The sequence below is a fragment of the Phoca vitulina genome, unplaced genomic scaffold (genome assembly GCF_004348235.1).
Source record: "Phoca vitulina isolate PV1807 unplaced genomic scaffold, GSC_HSeal_1.0 scaffold22, whole genome shotgun sequence".
Taxonomy (NCBI): Eukaryota; Metazoa; Chordata; class Mammalia; order Carnivora; family Phocidae; genus Phoca; species Phoca vitulina.
In genome coordinates this window covers 20121565-20143478 of record NW_022589725.1, presented here as the reverse complement: position 1 = coordinate 20143478, position 21914 = coordinate 20121565, and the positions used below count along the sequence as shown (strand labels likewise).

At 40.5% G+C, this 21914-nt stretch overlaps 1 protein-coding gene and 1 pseudogene across 2 annotated transcripts in view; both read left to right on the top strand.

Annotated features, from left to right (window-relative positions):
- The window catches only part of HAO1 (hydroxyacid oxidase 1), a 49383-nt gene that overhangs the window by 16488 nt on the left and 10981 nt on the right, over window positions 1-21914 (top strand). Inside the window, exons 3-4 of the mRNA XM_032419789.1 lie at window positions 4331-4586; window positions 13001-13176. Coding sequence (XP_032275680.1) covers window positions 4331-4586; window positions 13001-13176 — 432 coding nt within the window. The remainder of the gene's footprint in view (window positions 1-4330; window positions 4587-13000; window positions 13177-21914) is intronic.
- LOC116641831 lies at window positions 18513-20254 on the top strand (annotated as a pseudogene). Its single transcript, XR_004301247.1, has one exon. The product of XR_004301247.1 is annotated as an ATP synthase subunit beta, mitochondrial-like (transcript).

Sequence of the window (21914 nt, the reverse complement as noted above, 5' to 3'; positions counted from 1 at the left end):
ATCTTAGGGATGATAAAAGAAGGAGGGAGTGGAAATAAGGAAATAGAATTGTGAGATGTCGTATGGGATCAGTGTTTACTTGATGGTGTATCTTCCTGGATACTTTATCTTTAGGATAAGCTGACTATAATGAAAGCCAAGATTTTTAGAATTGGATCAACATTAGGGGCAAGAGCCCGGTCTTGTCTTTGCTACCTCAGATGTGATCTCCATTTTGCTAGGAGCTGTGGAAAAGCAGCATGCACCGGAGTCTTACGTCATACCATGCAAGTGCACCGCTGTCCCTTTAAAATGAAATCTGAGAGTTGCTGCTTTTGAAAGCCAGAGGTCAGTTTCATTGTGGAAAATGAATAGGGAGAGAAAATGGACTTCAGAAACATTTGTGCTTTGAAGCACTGGACTAGGATAACTCTACTTAGACTTTCTTAACAAAGTCTGACTATGCCAAGTCATTTATAAAATCAAGCCTGCAATTTTTGTCCCTAGAAGAGTAATGTGAGCTAGAAGGGAATTACGTTTATTTCTCAGGCAAAAATGACATTTGAAATATTTAGCAACCAGTACAACAAAGCCCTTTAACCGATTAGAACAGATGCTCAGAAACTCATTTCTAGTGCTCTAACAGCATCCTGAATGCCCCCAGCTCTGCCAGGCATTGACCTTTAAATTTCTGGAATGTACATGTGGGGGAGGGGGGTCCAGGGATTCCATGAGGAGAGAAGGGAGTGATGCCACATTGAAGGGACTCAGAAAGGAGGGTCATTTACTTCAGAGCCATGGTTATTTACCAGTTGGAATGGAAGTGCTTCAGTGTTTTAACAGGCAAATTTGTGATTGTCTCTCGGAATGGTCCTTGCAAAATCCCAGGGTCCCTCATCTCATTTTCACATAAAGCTGTGTTGAAAACCATGGATGTAATTCATCAGTAATTTGCCTTTATCACGGCACATAATCACAAGTGAGTGGGGATCACGGTGGTCAGGAATATACGTTCCAAGGAACATGAAGCCTTCTAAGTTTTGCTCCTGTTCTCTCCTGAGAGTAATATCTTAGCCTCAACTCATAAAATGTCAGCACAGACTCTGATATTCTTCTTGCATCTAGGAGACTCTCTTGGAGTAAATTCATTAAATCACCAAACATTTACTAAATGCCTACAACTGGAAGCATTGGTAACTTAGGCTTTTGAGGATCCTTGACCCAAAATTTCAGCCCCATATGATTTAATCATTGAAGAATAAACCTTGAGCACCAATAACATCAGGAGTCATTAGTACCAGAGCCAGGAGACTCAGGAAATAGATGCTATCGGCTGGCCTTGCTTTTCTCTGGACATGCCTACCCAGGAGAAGTGGGCAAAATGTTTGTGAAAGTTGACACCTCCTCCAAGAGTGATAGCTTAAGGATTTTAATGGTCTTTGTAGAGTGTCTGTAAGTGTTTTTTATGAACACAAGGAGATCTTTCTTTTTTAAGATTTTATTTATTTATTTGACAGAGAGAGACACAGTGAGAGAGGGAACACAAGCAGGGGGAGTGGGAGAGGGAGAAGCAGGCTTCCCGCTGAGCAGGGAGCCCAATGCGGGGCTCGATCCCAGGACCCTGGGATCGTGACCTGAGCCGAAGGCAGACGTTTAACGACTGAGCCACCCAGGCGCCCCTACAAGGAGATCTTTTTGAGGATTTTTGATCCTTATTGACAGAACAGCTGCTCATCTACATGATGGATGCCTTTGTGTAAACTACAAAAAGATGTCCCATCACTTGATGGTCCTCTTAGCTGAACTCCTTTGTGTAGCCACACCCTGCCCAGGCGGCACGTAGCACGTCCCACCCACAGGGTCCCAGTTTCCTTGCCTTCCCAGAGCTATTGGCACGGGGGCATCCTTGAGGGATGTTGCAAACCTATTCCCTTTGGGTGCCATGGCCCCAAAGGATTAAGGGAGTGCATTTATCTATGCTTGATACCAGGGAGTCTTGTGGGCATCTGAGCATTCTAGAAAGATTGTTGCCTTGGAGGAATGGTCAGACATGCTAGGTTCTCATCCCACTCAGCTCTCCATTTCTGTGGGAGCTTAGTTAGGTCACATCCTCTTCGGGACATATTTTCTTTACGATAAATTGTTGGTTAAGGGATCCTGACCTGATCAATGTCCCCTGGTATTCCTTCCAAACAGCAGTAGATGACCTGGAGTTGTTTTCCATGTTTATAAGTCTTAATGAAAATCAGACAATGGTCTAGATGTTCATATGTGTTATTACTTAATAAAATGTGGTTTTTTAGACACTATTTTGTAATTCACGAGTCTCTTGAGAGAATTTCTCAAAGGCCCACTCGGAGGGGACAGATTAGCAACCTGTGGACAAGATCATCCCCAGTTTAGGTCTTCTCTATCTGAACTGTCACCTGAACAACAGGGATGAAAAACACCTTCAAATGCATAGGAAAAGTAACATTTATCAAAAACAAAATCCATTTTATTGCCATGTGAACTTAGAGAATTACTACCAAATGATACCGCCACTATTTAAATTTCAAAGTGTGGTACGAGGGACAGGCAGCATCAGCACCCCTGGGAACTAGGTGGAAAGGCAAATTTTCAGGTCATATCTCAGACCCACTGAATCAGAAATTCTGGGAGGATGTCTGCACACTGTGTTTTCAAAAGTGCTCCAGGGGGATCTGGCTGTCCCTTAAAGTCTGAGAAGCAAGGAAGCATTTTAGCTTCTCAAAGTAGTGTCTTGAATAACACATCGCTATATTCTCAGCATCACTTGATGAGTGTCACTTGGACAACTGTTTTTACTGCCATTTGATATATGTCAGGCAACAGCTAAGTTGAATGACTCAGGGTCATTTAGTCAGTTTTATATATTTATTATTGTCTCTTTCCATATTTGGAATTTGGCATATAAACATTACATCAGTTTCTCCTCCACTAAAGCCGACCCCAGTTTTATGGCCTTTTACCTATTTTTGGTGAAAAGCCTATCACCCATGTTCTTTCAAGTTCTCTAAGACAATGCGTGGGTGAATCTAATTTATTACTTATTTTTCACTTTCACTGCGCTCATTTTTTGATATCTTGCTCAAAAGATTGTGAGGGAACAGCTGTCTACTTGGGGTATCTAGCATATGTATTTTATAAAATTTAAAAATACAACAGAAATGGTAGAATACACCTTGAACAAAATTTTTAAAGATAAAATTTTAGAAGTTAAAAAGGAAGAAAAAAATTTAACTCACCCATAATTCTCCGACCTATCATTAGCAATCAGTTTAGGGTTATATACCAATAAGCACATTTGTACAAATGTGGAATTATGTTGTATGTGTCATTTTGTAGACTTTTTTGTTTTTTTTAATATATCTTGAAAATCTTTGTTTGTCCACAAATAATAATATTCTTTTATAACTGTAATAATTGGAAGCAGAATATGTACATATATGGAGAGGGAGAGAGAGAGAGAAAGAGAGGTGAGGGTGGGGGGATTGATTTGGGGAACTGGCTCATGCAGTTGTGGAGACTGGCAAGTCCATAATCTAAAGAGTAGGGGTGCCTGGGTGGCTCAGTCGGTTGGGCGTCTGCCTTCGGCTCCGACATGATCCCAGGGTCCTGGGATCGAATACCGCGTTAGGATCTCTGCTCAGTAGGGAGCCTGCTTCTCCCTCTGTCTGCTGCTCCCCCTGCTTGTGCTCTCTCTCTCTCTGACAAATAAACAAATTAAATCTTAAAAAAAAATCTAAAGGGTAAGCTGGCAGGTTGGAGACCTAGGGAAGAGTTGATGTGGTTTGAGTCTGAAGGCAATCTGCTAACGGAACCCTCAGGGAAGGCCTTCAGTTGGTCAGATGAGTCCTATTCACATTGCAAAAAGCAATCTACCTTACTCAAAATCTACTTATTTAAATGTTAATCTCCTTTGAAGAATACCTTCACAGCAACATCCAGTGTATTCAAGCAAATTCTGGGAACCATCACCTAGCCAAGTTGATGCACAAAATTAACCATCACAAAAATATTACCTTTAACGGGTGTGTATCTTTCATTTTGTGTATGAACTACAGTGTATGCAATCCCCTAAGGTTGGAGATTCAGGTTGTTCCCAATTTTTTCATCCTTACACACAGCACATCTTTGGCTATTTGACTCACTTTTGTCTCTAAGATCAAGTCAGAGTGTAGAAAGGAATGCATATTTATAACTTTTTCAAGAATTGACTACTTATTGCCTGATTGCCCTTGTAGATGTCTCTACCCCTTGAACCACAACCTGAAGGCTTTGGAGTAGGGAAAATGCCAGGCTCGCCTTTATCTTCTCCTTCCTTCCTCAGCCTGCAGGTCCCTGGGAACTGGAATGATGCTGAGTTCATGGTCCACCTCCTCCATTGAAGAAGTGGCAGAGGCCAGTCCCGAGACACTACGATGGCTGCAACTATACATCTACAAGGACCGTGAGATCACTAAGCAACTAGTGCAACGTGCTGAGCGAAAGGGCTACAAGGCCATATTTTTGACGGTGGACACTCCTTACCTGGGGAACCGCTTTGACGATGTGCGTAATAGGTTCAAGCTACCACCTCAACTCAGGTAACCATGGGTCTCTGATCACCTGGGCCCCTGAGCTCTTCTTCTAATTCTCTTCACTCTTGTCGTGTACCAGCTCCGAAGGTTATTTTCCCCCCAGTTTCCACATGGGTGCCATGGGGAATTAGATTCTTCACAAAACATTGGTCTGGAAGTGTGATTGGCAGGGACCTTGTTTAGGAATAATAGGCTCTGGGTTCTAGAGGTAAGTGCATTTCTTTGTTGAAATCGAAGAGCCACCTATTAGTTTTATTTTTAATTGTATTTGGAACAACTGTGTCTAGGAAGAATAGAGACAAAAGAAGCCACATGTTTGATCCCCTATCTTCTTCTTTCAGCAATATTCCTCTTTCATTGTGGTTCATCCATGGGTCAAGATTCATTCATTCACTCATTCACTCACTTACCTTAGCGTATCTAGTAATCAAAATGGAACTGTGATGGTTTTATCAGGTCATTCAGCCTGTCCATTAGCAAGGAACTATCCTTTTCCCTGTAATATTTTAGGACTAGAATCATCTTGTGTCAAAGCTAGGAACTCAGGAAGTTTACTGAGAAAGACCCTCACCTCCCTATTTTTTCCCCCTTTGTTTTTGCCTTCCCCCAGTTACCCCCAAAATCTGCTCTTGAGTTTTTTATGCCAGTATGTTACTAATAGCTTTCAGGGATAAAACTATCTGAATAAGAATCAAAATCTTAGTTTTAGTGAAGGACATTTTGATGATGGGATTTCAAAGCATCCATCAGAGTATGTGAAATGATAAAGGATGCTTTCCTTGGATCCTGGACCTCATTTTACAATGGGCCATTGCTTACTCTATCTATATGTGAAAAGATCCAAATCCAAAAGATTTCAAAAGCAAATCAGCATTCCATATAAGGACAAGAAGATTGTTAGAAGATAGGAATTCCATGTATATTATAGAGTGACATGTATCTCAACCACCACATAAGTCCATACACAGTCTTATATGAGTGTCATAGAACTATTATATAGCTCTGCTGTGTATACACCTATTTGAGTATAAACTATTGTGCATAAAATCTTGCCATTGAACCATATGTAAATTAGTTGTGTGAGGCTATCTCTGTGATTCTTCCAGGTGGGTTCAGGATATTATTTGTGTATGTGGTACCTTCAATAACCCAATGACAAAAGAGAGAATGCTGTCTTGACAGAGTTGTCAATAACCTTGTTCCATGTATCCCAGACACTGGGTTACCCAAACACCCTGTCTTTCTCAGAGAACAGAAACAAAAACAAAAGTCCTGACATATTCCTACTTCTTGCCAAATTCATCCAAAGTAGATGGCTTCAAATTTCCCTAATATGAAATCTGTATTCACCTTATTTCTCTATTTTGGTTACCTTATTTATTAGACTTTCTAAAATAATTAGTTTCACACTATTTAGGCTTCTGACAGGAAACATTCCTCATGATTTCCCTTTGGACATTTGAAAGAGAATTTGCTATTCCTTTTTCTCCTCCTCTCATTACTACGACTCCGGACAACAACAATAACAAAGAATACAGTAGGGTTTTTTGCGGCTTAAGAAGCACTTTCTTGTTCTGGATAACAAACTGTGTTTCACAGTGGTATCTACTCAGATAGGGGAGATGACACAGGTCATCTGTGCCAGGTCACTCAGTCAGGAGCTGGAAGGTTGATCTGCTTTTTTCCCCTTTTCCTTTGCTCCTGGGCTCCAGCCCAGATGACGAGAAGGACCAGTAGGGAGACAAAGGCCCTTTTCAGCTGTCGATGTGCTCACGAGTGGCCCTGACTCCCCAGCTTGTCACATCTCCCATCTGAAGATGATCAAATAATGAGCAACATACCCAGGTTACAGGGAACACAGGAAACACCCCACGGCCTGGTGTCCCGGGCCCCTGGAGCACACATTGTCCTTGTTTGTCCTCATGGGCTTCAGGGCAGGCCAGTGCCCTCTGGTCCCCTCCTCAGCAGCCCACATTCAGCAGCCGAAGGCAGAGCACACTAATGGGAGGCCCAGGCTTCCGCTTGAGGCCACATACAACCAAAAAGCTCATCTGTTACAGCCTGATATGAAATCAGGTTTTTTTCCGCAACTGACCTGACTCATAGAAGGTGAAGCCGGGCTTTTCAGAAGTGAGGTTTGGCAGGCGGGAGAGGCAGGAAATCCAGAGAAGAATGAGTCTGTAAAGCAGTGGCTCCTTCCAGGCCTAGCTACTTCCTCTGCCTGGAAAGAGGGGAGTTGGGGAGAGGGGGGAAGAGCGGGGCGGGGGAGGGTCCTGACTCTCGGCATCGGGGAGCAGCCAGAGTTCAGGAGTGTGGTAGTCTCTGCTTGGTCTATATGCAAAACACATGTATGTGTGTATTATGAATGGCACAGAGGTTCCTGAAACTGAGGGGGAGTAAGGGAAATTCTCATCTGCTCTTGGAAGAAGCAAGGAGTGAGGCCACTTCCCTAGACTTATTTCCTCAGGCTTTGAGGCAGGGGCCTTTTTCCTCTCTCTCTACCCCATGGAGATTGTTCATTTACCCTGGGTAAAGACTTGGGTCTTTCGTGGAGCACCAGGGCAGTTGAAAGGGAAGAAAAGGCATTTCCAATCATTGACTAAGATCAAAGTAAATCATGACACCAAAAACTATTTGCGTGCCTATAGCCCTATAGCCCTGAAATGATTCATTAATCATGACAGCCAGAACAGATCACACAGAAAAATATCAGACGGCCATTGTCTTCCCAGAGTTCTGGTGATAAAAGTGGCCTGTGGGGCTTTCTGTGAGCAGGACCCCGTTATTTCTCTATCCTTACCACCTGGCACCCTCACCTCCATCCACTCTTCCCAGCTGCACGGGCTACCCTAGGCTCCTTTCAACATGCCAGGCTTGCTGGTGCCTGAGAGCCTCAGAACTGACTCCTCCCTCTGCCTTTTACGTCTTTCCTCCAATCCATGCACAACTGACTTCCTCCCTTCCTTTAGGCTTTGACTTCAAGGATGGATCTACGTGTATTTCTAGGGGGAAACCGAAATAAAAATAAGTAGTAGAGATCAGAATAGAGATACAATATGTATGGGGACCCTGGGCAGGGGTTTCGGGGAGAGAGAGATTTGTGAAGAACTGGGTACGTGGGCCAACAGCCTCTAAATTGTTTGGTTTAGGAAAACATTCACAATATAATTGTGTTAAACAAAATAGCGACCTCCCACAGACATTCATGTCCTAATCCCCGGAACCTATGAATATGTTATTTTATGTGGCAAAATGGACTTTGCATGTGATTAAGTTAAGGGCCTTGAGATGGGGCGATTATCCTGGATTATCCCAGTAGGCTTAACGTAATTAAAAGGGTCCTTAGACGAGGGAAGCAGGAGTGTCAAGAGTCAGAGGAGATAATGATGCTGGAAGCAGAAGTTGGAGGGATATCATCAGCAGTCAGGGCATATAGGTCTCTACAAGCTGGAAAAGGCAAGGAAATGGATTTTTCCCTAGAGCCTCTGGAAGGAAAACAGTCCTATCAACACCTTGAGTTTAGTCCAGGGAGATACATTTTGGACTTTTGACCTCCAGAACTGTAGTATAATAAATCTGTGTCATTTTAAAGCCCTCATCTGTGTCATTTTAAAGGTTGTGGTCATTTGTTATAGCAGGAACAGGAAACAAATATGGTAACAATGCTCCGCTAATTTCCTCTACAAGGTAGCTTCTCAGTGAGGGCTGGTCTGATTATGATACTTAAACTTTCAAGTTCAGCCTCTACTGGCTCACATCCTTTTATTCTGCTCTACTTTTTTCCTTTATTTTATATAGCACTTATGTTCTAACATGCTCCATAAGTTATTTATTATGTTTATTGTTTATTTGCTGTCTCCCCTTGCTAGAATGTCAACCCTAGGTGGCCAGGTATTTTTGATTGTTTTACTTAATGGTATATCCTAAACATCTAAAACACTGGCACATGGTAGGTGCTCAAGAAGTGATGTTGAATCAGTAGATAAAAATGTACCAGATCACGTGAGATTTACCCAGTAAAACATGACTACTAAAATGTTAAACAAGATTTTGAGCTCAAACTTAAAATCCATGCCCTGACCATTTCTTCTAACAGCCCAGAACATTGAGGAAGAAATTAGCAGGGCTATGTTCTCAATGTAAGTGTTTTCTAATCAGCATTAAAGGCTGGTGGCCCACGCACCAATTTCTGTATGTATTATGAATCTCTCTCTCTCTCCTCCTTTCTCGTATTGTGTTGATATCATGGGCTCTACTGGTTATTGTTTTATATTTTGTTTCCCATTATGGAGACACATAGCTTTGTCTTTAATGTCGTATCATCAATACTTATAGTAAATAAAATATATTTCTCAATAATATTCATTATCATTAGTGTTACTATTGGTTATTCAATGATGTTTCACTTTCTTTAGTAGTTGTTACTATTCTTATGATGCTAACTTACTAAAAGCTAAAATAATTTCTATATTAGATTAAAAAGTATATTTGGGGGCCATTCAGGGCACAATGAGGTCCTTACAAGGCCGGTTCTTTTCCTTGCCTTTGGGTTATTAAACAGCTTGGGATTTGGAGCATTAAGTCCCAAGTCATTGTGTTATTATTTTGATGTGGCTCTTTTCCTTCCTCAAGAAATGGAATACTTTGGTTATCAGCAGCCACTTTAAGGGTTTTTGTGCATGTGTCATAATTCGAATAAAAATAGTATTCATGGAGGTTTCCTTCAGAAGCACTGGTAAAACACTCCATCGTGGGTCTCTGTCAAGATATCTGAAAACTTTCTCTTGGCTTCTGGCTTTGAACGACGTTTTAGAGTAACAACAAGGCTTCATTGTGCACTGAAATTTCTGTAAGGCAACATTCATTCAAGTGTTGATCTGCATTTTACCATCCAAGAATAACAACAGTTATTTATATAATTTTATCCATGTTTCTGTTTTTTCCTATCCATTTCACCCTTCCATCCCGCCCCTGCTGAAACACTGTAGCTTGTTTGGGATGGGGGTGGGGTGCCATGCAGAGTATATACACATACAGATGTTTTTCTTCTTTGCCCCCCTGGTCTTGCTATAGGATAGACAGACTGAACCTTTTTCTTATTAACAATATTATTTAAAAGTTTGGTATTTAATATCACTTAATACCATTTCTAGGTAATGGAATAGGTAATAAAGATATGTTTATTGACCAAAAGCGTACCTTAATTCAAATTAAGACGAACACAGAATACCAAAGGCTGTGATAAAATGTACAAGCCTAAACGGTTTGATAAAAAGAAATGCCCAAATATTTCAGCTAAAATCTGAACTGAAGCTAACAAATAGATGGGGACCAGTATGACTTTCATGAAGTTAGAATTTTCTTAGAATTATCTTTAATGGCCACCCGAGTCAATGAAACTATAGGACAAATTGTTCGATCCTTATTTTTTTTTAAAGAATTTATTTATTTGACAGAGAGAGAGACAGCGAGAGAGGGAACACAAGCAGGGGGAGTGGGAGAGAGAGAAGCAGGCTTCCCGCTGAGCAGGGAGCCCGATGCGGGGCTCGACCCCAGGACCCCGGGATCCTGACCCTAGCTGAAGGCAGACGCTTAACGACTGAGCCACCAGGCATCCCTTCAATACTTATTGAGAAAACTTTGCCAATGGCTTGAATAGAATTTGGTGGGATGTGAATGTTCATGCCCTTATGGTAATATATGCCCCTTGAGGTACACAACCAGCTGTGTCAGCTGAAAGTATACTAAAAACATTAAATCTAGTTTGTATTAAAGTAAGTCTTTAAAAAATTAAAAATAGTGTGCCTATGTACTTCCAGGTTTATATAAGAATTGTTATAGTCATTACTCCAAAATCCTTTATACGTTCAATGACAGAGCTAGTAGAAGCAAAGAAAGACCTATGACTAAACCAGAGATTAATATACAGCTGTACTTTTACCCAAGTTGGAGATTGGCTAGCAGAGTAATTTATAATGTGCAGAAAAGCAAGGTGAATCCAGGTCACTGTCATTATTCAAAGACAGCATTTCAGAGAAACGAAGTTTGCAATTGGATTTGCTTCTGTAGGCAGCTAAGTCACAGGGGTGATGCCATTGCGTATCCAGATGGTCATCTATCCAGTTAGTGATCAGAGGTGCAAGCAGAAAACACTTTGTTTTTAGTTCAGGGAACTGCCAAAATCTAGTCAAGATATCAGGATATTAAGCCAAGAGAAAAGATTTCAGATGTAGAGTAAGCCAGTAGCAGAATCTTACAAGTAAGTTAGAGAAATCCTGGTCTAAGTTGGGTCAACAAAATTAGACACAGGAAAGGCAGCAACTCAATGGGGTTGTGTCTCAGTTTGGGTTCCCCTAGGAGGAAATTGTGAGCCAGTGATTTAAAGGCAAGCAGTTCCTTTGGAAGATGAAGGGGATACTGGTAGAGGAGTGAGGAAGTGGTGCAAGGAAGGAAGGCAGCAAACAATGGGCATGTTACCAAGACAGCTCCAACTGCAGGCAACTGAACCTTAAATCTGATGGGAAATTCTGGAGAGGAGGTATAACCTATCTCAGAGTTAGCCCTCATAGAGGTGAGGGAGCTGGGGTATTTATATGCCAACATCCTTGACACTTCAAGTCTGTTGTGTGGGTGGTTACTCAGACTTCAGGAGCAGGAGAAAGTCACATGTATTAGATTTGCCAGAGAAACAGAACCAATAGGGTATACACACACACACACACACACACACACACACACACACACAGATTTGGAAGGATTGCTTCTGCAATTATGGAGTCTGAGAAGTCCCACAATCTGCTGTCTATAAGTGGAGTCCCAGGAAATTCAGTGGTGTAGTTCTAGTCTAAAGCCTAAGGCCTGAGAAGCAGGGGAGCCAATGGTGTAAGTCCCAGTCTGAGTCTGAAGGCCCAGGAACCAGGGGATGATAGTGTAAGTCTTGGTCTAAATCTGAAGGTTTGACAACCAGTAGGTTCAATGTCCAAGGTCAGGAGATGATGGATGTCCCAGCTCAAGCACAGAGAACAAATTTGTCCTTCCTCCACTTTCTTGTTGTATTCAGGACTTGAACAGATTGGATGATGCCCACCTACATCGATGAGGCCTATCATCTTTAGTCTACGATTTAATCTCATCCAGAAACATCCTCACAGACACACCTAGAAATAATGTTTTACTGACTATCTAGGCATCCTTTAGTCCAATCAAGTTGGCACACAAATTAACGGTCATATCACAGGCAAAGAAATGAAGATCTTAGTAATTGGATAGCTCAAGCCCTGGCCAGGATTGTCTGAAAGATTGGGAAGTTTGAGTCAGCAGGCAGACAGCCTCAGAGAAAACAACCTAAATGGTGGAGGGAAAAGCAAGAGCTGACAACTCATCTGCTGGGAAACACTTCCCACTTCTCCCTGTGCCCACCACCACCACCACCATAACAGTAGGGCAGGAGAAAGCATCTACAGTCACAGCAGACAGAAGGTATTAACTGATGTTACTGCAGTTCCAATCTCCTCTAGAATTTTGTATAAGGACATTGGAAAGTTTCCTGAAGTCAAAAGCAATCGCCAAGGTGCAACTGAGATCCGAGCAGAGAGAATGTAATTAAGAGTCCAGAGACCCCTCAAATAAATAAAAAAATCTTTAAGGGCGCCTGGGTGGCTCAGTTGGTTAAGCGACTGCCTTCGGCTCAGGTCATGATCCTGGAGTCCCGGGATCGAGTCCCGCATCGGGCTCCCTGCTCGGCGGGGGGTCTGCTTCTCCCTCTGCCCCTCCCCCCTCTCATGTGCTCTCTCCCTCTCATTCTCTCTGTCTCAAATAAATAAATAAAATCTTTAAAAAAAAAAAAAAAGAGTCCAGAGACCCAGGTTGGAGCCCAAACGCTGATTTCATTTGTGGGGACATCTTACTCTGCACTTCTGTTTTTATTTTCTATATAAAATGGGAATCATAAAGTATCAATTTTATTTTCTAAAAGTTTTCTTAAAAATTTTGATAATATTCGTTTATGAAAGTCCTTTGTAAATTGTAATGTACCAAACAAATGTCCATTGTTATAATTAATATGCATTGTTGGCTGAAAATAGCATCAAATCTGTTGTCTATATTCATAAACTGGCTTAAAAAGGTAGAGATATTGGAACTTGCCCATATGTTTTTCCTTGAAACTGTTTTATTTTATATAAACATAGCCTAAGATGCACAATAAACTTTAAGTGACCAATTAAGTCCACTTGATTGTCACATTTAGCCTGGACTCTTACACCAGAACATAGGAAATATGCATGCAACCAACCTATAGATGGTTGAGGAACATCTAATTGATTTGAAAAGGGTGACATTTCATTTTTCACTGAATGAGTCATTGTAAAATTATCTCTAACTTTGAGAAGTTTCTCATTTTATGTATCTCTTTATTTCAGAATGAAAAATTTTGAAACCAATGATTTAGCATTTTCTCCTAAGGAAAATTTTGGAGACAACAGTGGACTTGCTACATATGTAAATAAATTAATAGACCCATCTATCAACTGGGAGGATATTAAATGGCTGAGGGGGCTCACATCACTGCCAATTGTTGCAAAAGGCATTTTGAGAGGTTTGTGTATTTCTCATACTGATCTTATGATTCTTTGTAGATACAATCATGATATGTTTAAGAGAAAATAATCAGGAAAAGTTAACATGGAACTCTAAGGAGACATTCCATCTCTCAATTCTCCCTATTGATGTTAGTGAGTAAATATTTCTTCATTCTTAGGTAATACACTGAAGAGCTGGGCTCTCATGAAGTAAGAAGTTACCTTCATGGTAACATGGGATGCTGCTGCCTTATCTTGGAGACATCACTAAATCATGGAGCTTGACAAGATCTAGGCAAAAGGTCTTGAGTTCATTGCTTTGTCTGAAAGCTACAACAAGCTGGTCTCAGACCAAGAAGAAATCCAAGGATGATATTATGACAGCCAGACCTGTTTTAAGAGCCTTTTCTATTTTTCTCCTGTTCCCTGCAATTACCAGTGACTAGGACTGATTCTTGAGGGTGGTGAATCCCATATCACCCCCCTATAAAGAATGGTTGAACATGACATTAAAATCCTCAAATATCAAGTCATGGGTATTAAAAATCTTGACTGCTTCCGCAGTATCCACATGTATTCAAATCCCACAGGGAGGTACCAATGACTTCAATAATTTGGAGTATAAATGTATTCACCCACAAAAAATGTTTTCTTGCCTTTGAAAACATTTTTTAGTTGATTATATAGAAAACTGCCAAAAACTTATTATTTTAAATGTGAATGTTTAGGTAAGTGGCTCTGAGATGAGAGATTCTATTAACTTATCTCAGGGTCAAAAACAACTTCTAATCAAAACATTTCATCAGTTTTATTTGAATATGTGAGTCACATGGCCCCTATTATAAAGCTATAGGCATGCCCCTGGCTTTATCTCTTTAATCTCAAGTATGCAGAAATGAAGTTAATAGAAGTAAAAGAATGGACCCAGCAAAGCTTTTAAGTGGTGGAGATATGTTTAAATCCAGATCTGTCTTAATCTGTGCTGTTAAAAAATATTGTTACATTCTTTCCTGTTGGTCATTGTTCTAGTTCAAAATTTCTGTGGATTATACTTCAAAGAGTGGATCTTGGTGTTAGAGACACCTTTAAACAACAGTTTCACTTACTTTACTGGTAGCCATATTGTCACCCATGACTGTTAGCGCTACTTCCCGCAGCTACCTTCAACTGTAGATGCTAAAGAACACTAACACGAAGGTTCTTCCCCAATTCATTCATTCAATCATCCATTCAGTTACTCACTCCCTCAGGCATTCATTTTGTAAACATTCATCATGCTTAGTGCATGCTAAAGTTAAAAATAAGATAGTAATTTGAGGTCCTTGGAACAAAAGGAGGGCCCATTCTCATAGGAAACAGACATATAAACAAGAATTTGGGTTCAGTCAGGTGTTACAGGTGCTGCACAGATATGCAGTGTTAGGGTGGGGTTTAAAATAGGGCATGGGCACTTAGAAGAGTGGGTTAGGGAAGCTTTTATTTCAGAATGAAAGATAATGCTTGAATTTTGCCTTGATATCGAAAGACTCAGACTGAAATAATGGTAAAATAAAGCAGTTCTGAGTAAAAACTTATGGAACATGTAGACTTTAAGATGTTTGAGAACCACTGAGTTTCTTGATCAGGGAATCAATCTCATCAGATTAACATTTTAGAAAAATCAAGCATTATATAACGGGCCTAATGGATAGAGGTGGCAAAATTGTGGTCAGGGGGACATTTAAGAAGTGGTTGCTGCCCAGGCAAGAGATGACTGTGGCTGACCTCAGGAAACTGAGAAGGTGTGATTGAATTAGAAAATTAATGCCATTTCAAGTATTTAATTCACTCTCATCACAGAGATGGCCCAGGGCAAATGGCTTAAAACACCAAAGAAGAATGAAGTTTTAGTCTAGTCCCATGTTTGTCTAAGTTAAATAGGGAACATATAAAAGAATGAGGTAATTTAATTTTTTAACCAATTTTTCAATTTAGGATTCCCAGTATATATCATTTTCTAGAACTCTGTCCTCTAGGATATGACGCAAATCTATTCAATTAGACTTCACTATCACGTGTTACGTTGCAAAATACTCTGGCTTCTAGAACTTTCTTCTGGGGTCATCTCACCTAGGACCACCCCCCCATCACCTCCTTTTGTTCTCACCCGTATGGATCATATGACTTCTTTCCACATGTTTCATAGTGTTTTACACACAATAGATGGCCCAGATGTTTACTTAGTAAAATTGTCAGTGAAAACTATGAGTCTATATAATTAGAGAGAGCTCAAAAGCGAGAGAAAGAGAGAGAGAGCATTTGGCATTTGAAAGGAAATAACTTATTTATACATGTAGAGTTTACATTGTCTAGCTTTTCTGTAACTATTTATTTCATTTATTTAACAAACAAGAATCATCTCCATGACAACTACATCAAGTAGTGCATAAACTCAGTCTTGATGGGGGTGGGTAGGGGCAGGGCCAATTCTGGGAAATCTGGTTCTCACTATTTCACAAATCTTCATCTAGAAGTCACATGGGTAGACTGAGAGTCACCCATCCTCTTTTATTTTCCTTTGACTAGAAAAGTATAGATTATGTTTGCAGGAACATGAAATCATGGGTAGCAGGAAAGAACTTAATGAAACATCCCCCCTTACCACCATTTTAAGAACTGCATCTTAACGAATGCAAACTGAAGTGCAAGATGTAATAATCTCTTGCTGTGGTTAAACTCTGCCCTTGGAAAACTTCAACACAAACTCCAAACAAGTATTTGAAATAGGATTTGGTCTTCTAAAACTCATGCTAATAAACAAATGGCTTTATGAGCAAAGGCATAATGCTTTTCAGAATTGTTTTAAAATTTAAAAAATATTTTTAAACTATTCAGTGGTATTTCCATAGTAGCTTTTTGTTTCTCAAAAACTGTAACTAGCTCTTTTCCTATATACTTTTTTTTCACAACACTCTCAAAGATATTCACTCAATGTTTCCAGATTGTGCTCAAAACTGCTGCCATGCATCTAGGATTTAGTTACTAAATTCCTGTGAAATAGCAGAGTCCTGAGTCAAAAGCTCCAAGGGTTTGAGGGTAAATCTTGAGTACTTACATTTCACTTTGGTATTTTCGATTAAATATAGAAATAATATATCAATAAGATAGCAAACAGTGCTATCCCTTAATGACTATTGTAATTGTCAATCAATTAATGTATTAACTGGCAAATTAACATATACAGAATACCATAGCAGTAAACTTTAAGGATTAATGAAAATATCAAAGATTCCTGAACTTTTTGCTAAGTCAGAATATTTTCACCCTCCTGTTAAGGCTACATTGTTTTTCTCTCTGGGTTAAAATAAAATATAAAACTTTGGGCAAAGTTTCATAGGCAGCTAATGAAAAGGGTTCATATCTGGCCATAAATTATTCTTATTTTGCTTCTCAGGATACTCATGATCTTATCTTCTGAGCAAACCATTCTGTCATTTCCCCCTACATTTCCAGCACTGCCTAAAAGAACCCAGTAAACCACCTGAAATGATAGGAGATAAATAGTTGTTTAAGTAGTGCTTACTTCAAATGAAAGGCTCTTTATAATCATAATCCTGACTAGAATGACAATTTATTGTTATAGACAAAACTCAAACAAACTTGCCAAAAGCATCCAGCAAACTAATTTCCTTCACTTACTCATCTTCTGAGTTTATACTTCCTGTACCATCAGATGAAATTAATAGTAACAGTTAATATTTACCTGAGTGTTCAGCATGCGTCAGGCTCTTTCTTAACACTCACCTCAACTAATTTAATACACAAGCCAATCTTATGTGAATTATTATCCCTATTTTACGGTTTAGGACACCAATGCACAAAGAAATTAAGAAACTTGCCACTTACATAGTAAGCAACTAGCAGATACAAGATTAAAATCCAGGTGGTCCGATTACTAAGCCTAAGCAGCTAATAATTTTTTCATACTGCATAGGATCAGTTTATTGATAATTTTCAATTTCTGAAAACAGAGGTTGTAACTACATATATTTTGATTTTTTTTTTTTTTTTTACTTTTGACTTGATGTTTGGTATCATGCATATAATTAGATAACCAGAGCAAACCTCCCCAACTGCAAATATATTTTATATTGAATTAGGGCCATATTTTTAGAGAATCATTTTCCCAAACACATTTTAAATAATAATAGATTGGGTTTCTTGTTCCCAATGATGGACTGAGTACATGTGTACCCTCTCATCAAACCCACGATGCCACTGAAATTGAAGTATGGAAATACAAAAATACATAAGTCTTATGACAGTAAAGCAAAGGAAAATGAAGGGCACACACAGTGGAGAAACTTCAAAAGATTTATGAGAGAAACAAAATATAAGGGAATGCGTTGATAGGAGGAAAATGCAAAGAAAACCTGCCCCTCCAGATACACTCAGAGAGCACCCTGGAGGAGCCAGGGGACTTTCCGTAATGGATGCTGGAGAGGTGTTAGGTGTCTAGTCTGCAGATGGGACAGAGATGGAGGATGAGAAGTAGAGAAGAAAGCCAGGGGATTCATGGGAGCTCTGTTCATGAAGCTCGTACAGCAACCAGCCATGCTGTCCTCCCTCTATCACCTGTGCAACAATGGGCTCCTTAGTATAGGAGCTGCATCCTTTCTAAAGAAATGGATGGATGGCTGGGATAACCTGGGGGTGGATAACATTTAAGATATGACATGATGCTGTTCTCAATTCTGACATGTGAGGATCTCCCAGTCCAGTAGCCCCTTAGTTAACATTCCTTGTCTTGTCTCACATGGAGCTCCAAGAGTTTCTACTCCAAGCGAAGACTTGGAAGAAATGAAAGTGATTTACAAAACAGTCCAGAGAGCCAAAGCAGTGACCCAAATCTTTCTTCCTTAAATATAAATGGAAAATGTAGCATCATAAGGCATATCCAAAACACCAAAACATAAAAGACCAAGATAAATCTACAGAAAAGCTGATCCCAGAGGAAAGAGATAAAACAAAACAAAACAAAAGAACTTTAAAAATTCCAAATGATAGATTCAGAGAGTTGAAAGTATACCTAAATAAGAAGAGTCTTCCATGAAAAGAAAATCAGAATATTAAAATAAAACAGTTCTCAAAGATTAAAAACATGATTTCTGGAATTTCTGGATTTCAAGAATTAAATCTCTTGATTTAACAAGAGAGTCAATGATATTTCCCCAAATATACAAGAACAACAAGACAAATAGAAGACATGATTAAATGAAACAGAGTCTTAAAGACCCTTTAAAATGTCTAATATCTAACTGATGGGGGCTTCAGATAGAGAAATAAAGGAAAGAGTCTCCACCCGGGCTCCACCATGTTGGGTCTTGTGGGTCGTGTGGCCGCTACTTTGGCCTCTGGGGCCTTGGGGGGACTCGGCCCTTCAGTGCCGCTACCCCAAGCCCAGGTCTTACTGCGGGCCACCCCGGCAGCGCTCCAGCTTGCCGGAGACTATGCCACCTAAACATCTCCTTCGCTGAAAGCAGGCGCTGCCACCAGGTGTATCGTGGTGGTCATTGGTGCAGTGGTGGATGTCCAGTTTGATGAGGGACTACCACCCATCCTAAATGCCCTGGAAGTGCAAGGCAGGGAGACCAGGTTGGTTTTGGAGGTGGCCCAGAGAGCACAGTAAGGACTATTGCCATGGATGGTACAGAAGGCTTGGTTAAAGGCCAGAAAGTCCTGGATTCTGGTGCACCAATCAAAATTCCTGCTGGTCCTGAGACCTTGGGCAGAATCATGAACGTCATTGGAGAACCTATTGATGAGAGAGATCCCATCAAAACCAAACAATTTGCACCTATTCATGCTGAGGCCCCTGAGTTCATGGAGATGAGTGTTGAGCAGGAAATTCTGGTTACTGGTATCAAAGTCATGGATCTGCTGGCTCCCTATGCCAAGGGTGGCAAAATTGGGCTCTTTGGTGATGCTGGAGTTGGCAAGACGGTACTGATCATGGAGTTGATCAACAGTGTCCCCAAAGCCCATGGTGGTTACTCTGTGTTTGCTGGTGTTGGTAAGAGGACCCATGAAGGCAATGACTTATACCATGAAATGATTGAGCCTGGTGTTATCAACTTAAAAGATGCTACCTCCAAGGTAGCGCTAGTGTACAGTCAAATGAATGAACCACCTGGTTCTCACGCCCGGGTGGCTCTGACTTGACTGACTGTTGCTGAATACTTCAGAGACCAAGAGGTCAAGATGTATTGCTCTTTATTGATAACATCTTCCACTTCACCCAGGCTGGCTCTGAGGTGTCTGCTTTATTGGGCAGAATCCCTTCTGCTGTGGGCTATAAGCCTACCCTGGCCATTGATATGGTTACCATGCAGGAAAGAATCACCACCACCAAGAAAGGATCTATTACCTCTGTACAGGCTATCTGTGTGCCTGCTGATGACTTGACTGACCCTGCCCCTGCCACTACCTCTGCCCATTTGGATGCTACCACTGTGCTGTCCCGCATTATTGCTGAGTTGGGCATCTATCTAGCTGTGGATCCTCTGGATTCCACCTCTTGTATCATGGATCCCAACATTGTTGGAAATGAGCATTATGATGTTGCTCGTGGGGTGCAAAAGATCCTACAGGACTACAAATCTCTCCAGGACATCACTGCCATCCTGGGTATCGATGAACTTTCTGAGGAAGACAAGTTGACTGTGTCCCGTGCACAGAAAATACAGCGTTTCTTGTCTCAGCCATTCCAGGTAGCTGAGGTTTTCACAGGTCATATGGGGAAGCTGGTACCTCCGAAGGAGACCATCAAAGGATTCCAGCAGATTTTGGCAGGTGAATATGACCATCTCCCAGAACAGGCCTTCTATATGGTGGGACCCATTGAAGAAGCTGTGGCAAAAGCTGATAAGCTGGCTGAAGAGCATTCATGAGGAGGTCTTTTTGGCAAACTAAGCACTGGTCCTCTTCCGTGCTGTGCTTCTCCTTGCCCCTAATCCAAAAATCTCAGTTTGCTCTGTAGGCCATATGAGAGCCTTGTTTGAAGACATTGTCTGTCTGAAGGGTATTTAAGGTTTCCAATAAAATGTACATCCCTCAAAAAAAATAAATAAATAAAGGAAAGAGGCAGGGAAGAAATTGTTAGACAGTGTTTGAAAGCTGGAGACATAAGTCATTAGATGGAGGAAACAAATCGTAATTTATTACATCCTTTATGAAATTTCAGGGGAGGGAATGGGTATTAAGAGGGAAACAAACATAAAACAGGTTACTTACAAAGAATGGGAATCATACTGGCATCAGTCTTCTTGTCAGCAACAAGGGGCACTAGGAGATAGTGGAGCAATGTCTTTGAGGTTTTAAGGAAAAGGATTCTCAACCTAGAATATTATACCTAATCCAATCACCAAAGACAAAAGAAGTTATTTAGGTGCTCTGTAAGTTTACCTCGCATGGATCCTTTTTAGGAGCTTACAAAGGAATGAATGTACTACACACAAAAGAAAACCTAAACCAAATGAAGTCATAAATTAGACTTCAAGAGATTCAACCCTCAGAGAGTAGTAGCAATCCTTAGGATGAAGGTCAGCAGTCAAACTTGAGAGTAATCAGAGCAGGACAGAGCAAGAAGATAAAAGGCTAAGGGGGGGATGTCTCCAGATGGAAAATAAGATGATTTAAATAGGTTAGATAGGATAATTGGAAAGTTTGAAGAACTTGAGGATACTCTTTAAAAAAAAAAATTATTTATTTGAGAGAGAGACTGTGTGCTCTTGAGTGCAGGGGTGAGGGGCAGAGCAAGGGAGAAAAAGTCTCAAGTAAACTCCTCACTGAGTGTGGAGCCTGACTTGGGGCTCAATCTCACACCTCGAGATCACAACGCACACTGAAACCAAGAGTCGGTCGCTCAAACAACTGCACCACCCAGGCCCTCTAGAATTTGAGGATTGTCTTAAGGCTCATGATAATTGGAGAAAAAAGGGAAAAAATGTAATTAGAAATCTAGGAAAATAAAGCTGTGAAATAAAACATGTATGGTCCAAATATGAAGCAATATTAAAATTTAAAATATGAATTAATCAATAGGGTCGGAAAAAAAAATCTTCTATCAACCTTGGTGCTAGGGCCTTTTCCCTCTGGGTGACTCAGAAGTTTCCAATGACACCTCACAATCTGCAATGCATGCTTGAATTAAAACAGATAGCCAAAACAGTGTCATAGAAACATTAGATTGTATATTTAATATGAAATAAATATAGATTGTCAATCACATATTGAGTATATAACAAAATGCATAACACAGCACAGGCTTAGAGGTGAACAGATAACATACAAAATAATTAGTTGGGAAACCCTAGCAATTCATGTAGCAGAACACCTTTCATACTATTTCATTGTATCTTGTGGCTCATCAGAGCATTCCTTAAAGGTGAACCTAACAAGAACAACAACACAATTACATGATGTCTAGGTCAGCACTAGCTGCCATAACAAAATGCCATAGACTATGTGGCTTACACAGCAGACATTTCTTTTCTTATAGTTTTGGAGACTGGAAGTCTGAGATTAGGGTTCCAGCCTGGTCAGTTTCTGGTGTGAGCTCTTCCCTTCGGTTGTGGAGGCTGCCTTTTCCCTGTGTGCTTATGAGACCTGTTCTTTGTGTGAGTGGGGCTTGGGGGAGGGGGCCAGCAAGCTCCCCGATGTTTTCTTATAAGGGCACCAATACACTCATGAAAGCCCCACTCTCATGACCTCATCA